Source organism: Notothenia rossii (assembly GCF_949606895.1).
Source record: "Notothenia rossii genome assembly, chromosome: 3".
Lineage (NCBI taxonomy): Eukaryota > Metazoa > Chordata > Actinopteri > Perciformes > Nototheniidae > Notothenia > Notothenia rossii.
The window spans coordinates 42,073,277-42,083,507 of NC_136901.1; the positions used below are offsets into that span (position 1 = coordinate 42,073,277).

At 41.3% G+C, this 10,231-nt stretch overlaps 1 protein-coding gene across 4 annotated transcripts in view; it reads left to right on the forward strand.

Annotated features, from left to right (window-relative positions):
- LOC307033696 (butyrophilin-like protein 2) overlaps positions 1 to 8,979 on the forward strand; it is a 99,757-nt gene extending 90,778 nt beyond the window's left edge. Inside the window, exons 1-5 of one of the 4 annotated variants that reach the window (XM_079672236.1) lie at positions 162 to 643; positions 5,048 to 5,419; positions 5,628 to 5,705; positions 5,807 to 5,919; positions 7,628 to 8,979. In XM_079672236.1, the coding sequence (XP_079528362.1) occupies positions 403 to 643; positions 5,048 to 5,419; positions 5,628 to 5,705; positions 5,807 to 5,919; positions 7,628 to 7,765 (942 nt within the window). In that variant the 5' untranslated portion in view covers positions 162 to 402 and the 3' untranslated portion in view covers positions 7,766 to 8,979. Of the gene's footprint in view, positions 1 to 161; positions 644 to 670; positions 3,485 to 3,528; positions 4,278 to 5,047; positions 5,420 to 5,627; positions 5,706 to 5,806; positions 5,920 to 7,627 lie in introns of those variants that run through there. The other 3 variants (XM_079672239.1, XM_079672238.1, XM_079672237.1) reach the window with 3 other exon arrangements.
- The last annotated feature ends 1,252 nt before the right edge of the window (positions 8,980 to 10,231 follow it).

A 10,231-nucleotide genomic window follows, 5' to 3' on the forward strand; every position in this document is an offset into this window, starting at 1 on the left:
TGTGTAAAACTCTCGCGAGAGTTTGGCTGAATGTCACATGGCTGAATGTTTACGTTTGGCAGGCAGCGTTTCAGTTACGATCGTTAACATCAGTTGGCCACAGCAAATGATAATGAGAAGCTAAACTATCTATTAATTATGTAAATTACAGGGAGTGTGATTGTTGAAATAGGGTGTTAGCGGTCTTGCTGGTGTTCAAAGAAGAATGACAACACTGTAGATCACCAACACTATGGTTTATTTTTTATTCACAGGCAAGTCAACGTTGTCGCAGTAAAAGTCCCAAGATAGCTCCTGGTGCAATAAAATGTTCCCTTGCAGTGTTTTACTATTATGTCTGATGTTTCTCTATTAATATTGCTGCTGCATTAATGTGTATGTTGCATCATGTTACTGCTGTAGATGTGTTTCCGAGCCGCTCCGATTACAACGAGAACGTTGCGTCATATTTACACGAGACGGATCCTTTCTAGTCATAACCCGATTTGCAGACCCTCCAGACACAGTTTAGAAAGAAATGAGTTCCTGATCATGGTTATGTCTTTTTATCCGTCATGGTTCACTTGGTACCTGGATTTAAAATGCCTCTCCCTGGCTCTGGCTGTGTTTCTGAGCCTGGTCCCCTGGACGGAGGAGTCTGAAGGTAATTTTGATGATATTCGTGATTTTACTGTAGCTGTTTCCTCTTTTGCATGATAGACGTTTCTGAAAAAGTTCCTTAACTCAGCCAAAGTAATCTTAACATGTTGACACAGTTTGACCTGAATTAGGATGCTAATCTTCAGTTTTGATAACTAATTACATAGAAATAAATTATTTTCATTAATTTTCTGTTGCACAGTGGACCGTCTCTCAAACACCTTTTTAAACAAGTACGAGATCTGAGTACTTCTACTTTTACTCAGGTAGCCTACTAGATCTGAGTAGGCTACTTCTACTTTTACTCAAGATCTGAGTACTTCTTTTACTTGAGGAACATTTTGAATGCAGGACTTTTACTTGAGAACAAAGTAGATTAAAATGAAGATAATGAAGTAAATCACCTCACTTATTATTCAAGAACAAAAGGCTACTTGAATAAATGTAGGTCTATACTTTCTCCCACTCTATAATTCAGTAATCCTGTTCATTGTTTAAACCGGAAATCCCCATAACACTTTCTAAAGCTGTAACCCCCCCCCTCACGAGAGGTTTATTAACTGCGCACTGCACCATTACCCAAACACCGTGTCTTCTCCGCGCTCACACCAACACTTTACACATCATAAACTACATTCAACACACACTCTTGCATTTATCTTCAATCCTTAGTCTTGCAATTATAATTTTTATTTAAGTATTTGCACTTTAAAAATCCCCACGATCTTTACTTTCGGTTTTAAAGCACCAGTGTAAATGCGTTCCCTTAGCACTGCGCATGCGCATTCTCTGTTTCCTGGTCACATGGAATGAACATGACTGCAGACTGGTTATGGCTAGAAAGGATCCGTCTAATGTAAATATGAGGTCACGTTCTCGTTCTAACTCTCGTTGTAATCGGAGCGGCTCGGTTGTAATCGGAGCGGCTCGGAAGCGCAGTCACGTGGCTGAATGTTTACGTTTGGGATGGCGAGAAACTAAACTATATTAAGTATGTAAATACTTGTTAGCGGTTTTGCTGTTGAAAGAAGAATGACAACACTGTAGATCAGCAACACTATGGTTTATTTTGTATTCACAGGCAAGTCAACGTTGTTGCAGTAAAAGTCCCAAGATAGCTCCTGGTGCAATAAAATGTATGTTGCATGTTACTGCTGTAGATGTGTTTACCTTTATATCCCGTTGGGTAGTTTAATCTGCAGCAATGCATCATATTCTATAATATCATCAAATATGTGTAGCTTTGTCTCTGTCGTATCTTTCAAAAGTAAAGTGAAACAGCTGTTTTCAGCTTTGTGATGATGCATTTTCCAGCTGATCCAAGAGGCTTTTTAAACACCTTACTTGGCTTAGGAGGGAGGGGAATTTTCTCAACACATAAAGGAACACTTTATCCTTCAGTTTATCACAAACATTACATCAACACATTTGGAGATCCTAATTTGAATCCAGTCTGTAATTTGATATTAAGGTTTTAATAATGAAATGAGGTCATGAATCGAGTTCAAGGTTAAGATCATCTTTATTATCCTATGTACAAAAATGAACATACAACATTAATATAACAGTAACGAATAAAACAAAATAACATTATGCAACTCTGATCTTCTTGCTGATACTTTTCAAAGTTACTTTTACATTTGCTCTACTTCTCCTGCTACTGTTTGCTCTGCTTTCAACTTCTCTTTCAACTCTGCTCTTTACTCTGCTTTCCCTGTTTCCTCTGTTCTCCTCTCCTCATCTTCTCCTCAGACTATCCTCCTTTTGCTGTTAGATATTTAGACTGTAATGACAGCTTATGATATACTTTTTATAACTACATCAATCACATGCAATGGAAAATGTTGTTTTACTTAGCACCTCTTTACAGCTCCAAGCTTCCAACATTCACCTGGCGGTGGTGCCTTGGATGAAAACAACTTTTGATATGATACAATACAACACTAGTTAACACCTATCCACAGCAATAAGCACAATGAGAAGACTAATGGTCTCTTTTATACCAATTTCTATTGGAGTGAAATGAACTGTGCCATGTCACATAGGATTGGCTGTGTTTTGTGAATATAGAGGAGATGGCAAAAGTAAATATACTTTGTTCTTACCTAAAGCATCTATCCTCCTCTTCGTACCCCTGCCTGCTCCTCCCGCATTAGACTCTGGGGACTTAGCTTTTAAAATCTTGTTCAAGCTGTCCACTCTGTAGTTGGATCTCATGACCTCAGCTTTATGACCCACCCGGTCTGAAAAAGGGTGTCTACGATGGCTGGTACTGAGAGGTGTTATGGTCCTCTTCTGCCTTTTGTGTTTGGGGGGGCGTGAAGGTGAGAGGAAGACTACTGTCATGTGGGGTGTGTTGCTTTACGTCCTCCAAAAGATCATTTAGTCTTGATATCACCGTACACATGAACGTCTCATCCTGTAGGTGGTATGTGTGCTCAGTAATTTCCCGCAATAAGGTCCCACACTGCTGTCGTTTCCTATCTCTTGAGGACTTTGAGTGGTTACCACTGCTCTGATTACAACGAGAGTTAGAACGACGTCTCTTCTCGATCTTCCCGCGATCTTCCCGCGTCCCGCCCACCCCGACCCTTTCCGATTACAGCCGAGCCGCTCCGATTACAACGAGAGTTAGAACGAGAACGTGACGTCATATTTACATTAGACGGATCCTTTCTAGCCATAACCCTGCAGACCCTCCAGACGCAGTTCAGAAAGAAATGAGTTCCTGATCATGGTTATGTCTTTTTATCCGTCATGGTTCACTTGGTACCTGGATTTAAAATGCCTCTCCTGGCTCTGGCTGTATTTCTGAGCCTGGTCCCCTGGACGGAGGAGTCTGAAGGTCATTTTGATGATATTGGTGATTAGCTGTTTCCTCTTTAGCATGATAGACGTTTCTGAAAAAGTTCCTTAACTCAGCCAAAGTAATCTTAACATGTTGACACAGTTTGACCTGAATTAGGATGCTAATCTTCAACTTTGATAACTAATTACATAGAAATAAATTATTTTCATTAATTTTCTTTTGCACAGTGGACTGTCTCTCAATCACCTTTTTAAACAAGTACGAGATCTGAGTACTTCTACTTTTACTCAAGTAGCATACTAGATCTGAGTACTTCTACTTTTACTCAAGTACAACATCTGAGTACTTCTTCTTTTACTCAAGCACAAGATCTGAGTAAATGTGTGTGCATAATGAGATGTGTAATCCCCGTGGAACTGTTGCAGCGCGAAACCCCGTACAGAGCTAAAAGTTTAAATGGGGAACAAAATAAACAACAGGATCTTTCAGAGCAAGGTCCCACCCTCCTCTTCGTCAACACAAAACCGGCGTGCACCAGGTATTTGCACTTTAAAAATCCCAAAGATCTTTACTTTCGGTTTTAAAGCACCATTGTAAATACGTTCCCTTACCACTGCGCATGCGCATTCTCTGTTTCCTGGTCACATGGAATGAGCACGACTCCAGACTATGCTCCAGACCCTCCAGACGCAGTTTAGAAAGAAATGAGTTCCTGATCATTTGAATGTCTTTTTATCCACCATGGTTCACTTGGTACCTGGATTTAAAATGCCTCTCCTGGCTCTGGCTGTATTTCTGAGCCTGGTCCCCTGGACGGAGGAGTCTGAAGGTCATTTTGAGGATATTGGTGATTAGCTGTTTCCTCTTTAGCATGATAGACGTTTCTGAAAAAGTTCCTTAACTCAGCCAAAGTAATCTTAACATGTTGACACAGTTTGACCTGAATTAGGATGCTAATCTTCAGTTTTGATAATTAATTACATTTAAATAAATAATGTTAATTTATTTTATGTTGCACAGTGGACCGTCTCTCAAAAACCTTTTAAACAAGTAAAAGATCTGAGTACTTCTACTTTTACTCAAGTACTAGATCTGAGTACTTTTACTTTGACTCAAGTACAAGCCCTGAGTACTTCTACTTTTACTCAAGTACTAGATCTGAGTACTTCTACTTTGACTCAAGTACAAGCCCTGAGTACTTCTATTTTTACCGAAGTAGGCTACAAGATCTGAGTAAATGTGTGTGCATAATGAGATGTGTTATCCCCGTGGAACTGTTGCAGCGGCGAAACCCCGTACAGAGTTAAAAGTTTAAATGGCGAACAAAACAAACAACCAGATCTTTCAGAGCAAGGTCCCACCCTCCTCTTCGTCAAACACAAAACCGCCGTGCACCAGGTGACCTAAACACCAAATAACCCACACCTGTGTGACAATTGCCGTCAGTAATAAACAAATACAATTAAACGTGGTGTAAACAAATAAAGATAATAATAATAATAATAATACATTACATTTATAAAGCGTAAAGCATAAATAAATGTATTATTTATAAATAATAATATAAATTAAAGTTGACGTCTCCCTATATTTTCACAGGTCATTCTCAGTTGATTGGTTCCTCTCAGCCAATCAGAGCTCCTCTGGGTAGTGATGTCATCCTGCCGTGTAATGTGCAGCCTGAGCGCAATATGGAGGCGATGACGGTGGGGTGGTGGCGGCTCAACGTCCCACCGGAACCCCGAGACCCAAAGAGCGACGACAGGTACGTTCACCTGTACCCTGAACACCAGCATCAGGAGAACCTGACGATGCCGTCGTACGTTGGGAGGACGGAGATGTTCGCAGACGGCCTGAAACTCGGGAACCTTTCCCTCCGGATCAGAAACCTGAAGCCCTCTGATGGCGGGAGATACAGATGTTTCATCCCCCAGCTGTGGATTGCTACCGACATAATGCTGGAAGTCTTTGGTACGTTTGTCTATGTAAATATATAACATCTATTACGTCATCATTCGTGTTTTTGGTCGACTAAAAGAGGCAAACTTGTCCACATTCTTCAAGCCCTTCCACACCGTGTAGAAAATGTGTTATCCAGCATGGTTTGTACACATGTTTAATGATCATTCATTATAAAGAACAACAAGACTAAAGATCACTACAACTGTTGCTTTTTCAGAACCAATCTCTGATGACACTTTGACGACCACACAGTTTCTCCAAACTCCAGATCCAAAACAAGAGACTGAGGTCAAAGGTAAGAAGGAGAGAACAAAGTGAAGAGTTTCAGCTTTTGAGTTTATTTAAGACGGTCTGTTGTGCTGCAGTTACTGAAGACGTTGTCTCTTTGGGTTTTAGTTGGTCGGCACAATTGGAGGTCGTGGGTCGTGGTTCTGTCTATCTGCGCCTTGTTGGTCCTGGCTGTTGGAGCTGGTGGATATTTCCTGAAACACAAGTGTCAGAGACCACATGTAAGTCAGAAGGAAACATGTGTGGTTGCTTCTTGAGTGTATTCTGACTGAACGTCTCTAGAGGGAGACAGTTTAATAATTACAGGGTGTCCGCGGGGTCTTAAAAAGTATTAAAAGTTGATAAATCAATTTAGCGAAAATTAAGGCTTTTAAAAAGTATTTTAAAAGTATTAAACGGCATTTTCCAAGGTATTAAGAAGTCCCACAGCAACGACAACATGACACAACCTTTAATTTACTGAAACGACATGTCGGGAAACCCCCTCAAGGCGGCCCCCATAGCGCGCCGTAAAATGCTGCTTCTTATTTTAAGTTTCGTTGCCTTGCTCCGCTCTGTGGGGGGGGGGGGGGTCCCAAGGTGGGTAGACCGGCATACGCAACGCTCTGGGGGTCCAACGGCTCCGTGTGTAAGCCCTATGATCATTTTCTGATTACGATGAAATAGCCCGCCTCCCTCTCCCAACGTCTCCTGCTGCTGCTGGGCTGTCAGAAGAGGGGGAGGAAAAGAGAGGCAGGCACCGTTTATTAAACATTATTATACAGAGAACAGAGTCGTCATCAATTTGTTTCAAAGCTCAATAAATAACAAAGAAGACCTCTGATCGTTACTTTTCTAATTTTGTACGGAAGATTTAAACTTTAACGGACATGTTGACCGGCGGAACAGATTTTTTAACGGAAACTGCCGCACGGTTCCCTCGTCCCTTGGAAGAGACGGAGAGGTGGGTGTTTTTCATCTGCCGGTGGACTACCTGAGAGATATACAGCAGGAGAACACGTCGTCCACCGCGGAGAATAAACAGAAGGGCAACCATGGCAACCATGCTCCGGGGTCTTCTTCGCTGCTTTTGGTGTATTTTGTGGCGGCAGCAGCGCCACTTACAGACCTGGCATATGTATTACAGCGTTTCCAGCATTTCGAGCGGTCTAGTGTGAACGGACACATTAATGAATCAAATGCGTGTGAAGGGAAGACTTTTTTGCGTTTGCGTATGCGTTTTACCGTATGCGTCCTCGTGGGGCCGGGGTCTAAGCCAAACTATATCCGGTCACAGAGATCTGCTATTTTAAAGTAAAGTCAACACATATAGACCCTAAATATAGTCTATATTAAGAACGAGAAAAGTCTTAACATATATATCTTTTTTTGTAAACATATGACAAATGTGTGAGGGTGATGACGTCAGAGCATCGTCCTATGTGCCAGGGCTTAGCCCCGGACAGCCCCAGCCCAATTTAACCCCTGGGTATTTGTGAGGGAGCTCCTATGGCATTACCCCGCTGAAGCTCACCAAAGTTTAATATATTTCATAGTTCAAAGTTTTGTCAATTGTTTCGTTTATTGGTCAAATACTGGTTTCTAATGGTTTCTGAGGAGTTTTACTGGAATGAAAGAACACAGTCTACAGAAGCAAAAAAGCAGCATACTGCATTAAACCTGACCTTCACAGAGAGGTTGAAGTTCATGTGGAAAGGAGGCTTCAGTAGTCTGTCTGCACTCTGTTTAGTTTTGCTATCTTACAATCAATATAGTAAATGTGAGGTAAAGTGTGTCGCCAATGTAACCGGTTAGAACTCAAAGTTGCGATGAGGTCTTAAAATGTATGGAAAGGGTCTTAAAAAAGGTCTTAAAAGGTATTAAATTTGACCCCAGGATTTCTGCATATACCCTGAATTATTACAATTTACATTTCTCTTTTCCCTCCAGCCGCCGGACTGCAGCGTCCCAGAAACCAAACCACCTCCTTCCTCCCCTGCTCAATATGTGGGGATAAGAGCATCAGATGTGGGATACAGACCAGCAGTACGCCTGGACTCAAGTGGACCGACCGGGGAAACATCTTGACATGCAAAGCATTACTGAAACGTAGCATATTTAAAAAAAAATGTAAGGTAGCATCTCCCATCCTTAAAGCACTACACTGGCTCCCCGTGGAACTGAAGATCGAATTCAAGGTCTCTGTCCTCACCCACCAGGGTATCCATGGAACTGCCCCTCCCTACCTCAAGGAACTCCTCACCCCCCAGGATCAAGCACCGTCCCATGGGAGACCGGGCCTTCTGCTCGGCTGCCCCCAGTCTATGGAACGCTCTCCCCGACCACATGAGAGCACCACAGACCGTGGAGGCTTTTCAAAAAGGCCTCAAAACCCATCTGTTCAGTAGAGCCTTTCCTAGACCTTTTATTTGTTACCATCCTTTTATTTTATTGTTATTGTTTGTTTTGTATTGCTTTTTATTCATTCTACTGTGTTGTTTACTCTTTTTATACTGTTGATGCTCACTGCTTGTAGCACTTCGGGATTTGAAGTCAAATATGAAGTGCTTTATAAATGAAACCCATTATTTTTATATTATATTATATATTATTATTATGTTGTATTGTTCCATCTTCCGTTGTGCCTCCTTGAGGAAAAGGACCTGAACCCCACAACCCCTTTTTTCAGACAGAAAATATCCAAACAAAATACTTGTTCTCATCACATTAACTGTAGCATGTGTTAAGGGCTTTGATACCCCACAGATTGATCTCTAAAAACGAACTAACTGACGGTGATCTACCAGCACTCTAAAGATGTTAGTCTGTGGATATCACTAATGTTAATGTTACTTGAATTTCTGGACGGTTTTCGGACTTTGCCACGTTAGCTCAGTAACTCTCCGACACTGTAAACGTCAGCAAAACCGGCTCTGCACAATTAAGCTGACCCTAAGAGACCAATGGCAGCATATGCCTTTATGATTATATAACTTAAATCTTCTGCATTAACTTTAACGTTAAATATCTGCAGCATGTTTACGCGTTTAGCTAGAAGTAAACAGGAACTGAGAGTATATTTAGTGGTTAAATAAATATTTTCATTTACACAAGATATGTATTTGTAATGTCGTGTTTATGTGACAAACTCTGACTCAAAATGTCCATCATGCCGTAACAAGTGCATGATGGACGTCGCTCAGGAACTAAGCAGAGGACCAAATAACGCTGTCAGTGTCTTATTTTGTAAAATGATGTAAAAAGTATGTAATGTAATAAAAATGTTTGTTTTTTTTCTCCGACCTTGTGAGTGCCTTCTTCTAAAAGTGTTAAGTATAAATTGAGGGAGAATGACATTGGTGAGGAAATGGCAGAAAGTGCTTGACTTAATACACACCTCTTCCCCATGTGCTAGGCATAGATTGATACAACTCAAAATTGTTCTGAGAGTGCACTTTACCAAAGCAAGGCTGGCGAAGCTATTCCCTGACCGAGAGCCTTCATGCCCTCGCTGTAACAGTCGGCCAGCAGATCACATTCACGTGTTCTGGTCCTGTCCCAACCTCAGCTCATTCTGGGGCAACATATTCATTGCATTTTCTAAGATTTTTCAAAAAGACATCACACCCAATCCTGTATGTGCTTTATTTGGGCTCACCCCTGAAACCTTAAAGGTAAAACTCAGGCAGTCATAGCATTTACCTCCTTGATTGCCAGGCGCCTAATTCTCCTGTCCTGGAAGGATCAAGCACCTCCCAATTTTACTAGATGGATAAGAGACACTATGCACTTCCTTAAACTTGAAAAAAATCCGGTACACTCTAAAAGGCTCAGTGCAGAAGTTTACAAAGATTTGGACCCCCTTCCTTAATTATTACGATAGTTTACAGATCCCCTTAAACCAGGATGACTAGAGCAATAGTTTGTGGCAGCAGTAGGACCCCATCCCCCCTCCCTTTCTTCTTCCTTTCTTTTCTTTATTTCTTTAATTAATTTTTTTTTCTTGGTTATTGAACTTATCCTTTTTTTTGTATGACTATTTCCCACTGATGTGCTCTGTTATCCTTGTACATTGTATTATATTGTATGTACTGGAATTTGTTCACATATCCTTGGTTGGACAAACCCTCAATGAACAATCATCCTTGTGAAGATCTGGAATTAAGGGGACGGGTGGGGAGGGTTGGGTGGGTGGGATGGAATGGGATGCAATGCTATTGAATGTATATTTCTTCTGATTTTGAAATCTCGATAAAAATGGTTAAACAAAAATAAAAGTATAAATTGATATAATCTTTAGTCCTGTGGTGTTTAGATCTGGCGTGTTTATTTATTATGATTAGAGCAAACCGTAAAGGACCGTTCAGCGCAGAGAACCTCGTGATGAGCAGTGTGCAAACTATACCACGGTCTCCGGGGGAGCCGGGATTTATTTATTTTTTGCGGGGGGGGGGTAAATGCTGATCCGTGGGCAACAGCACAGACATAGGCCTATTATTATAAAGAGAAAATCTGTTGCACACGGGGTGGTGCCCCAGGTCTACATTTACATGA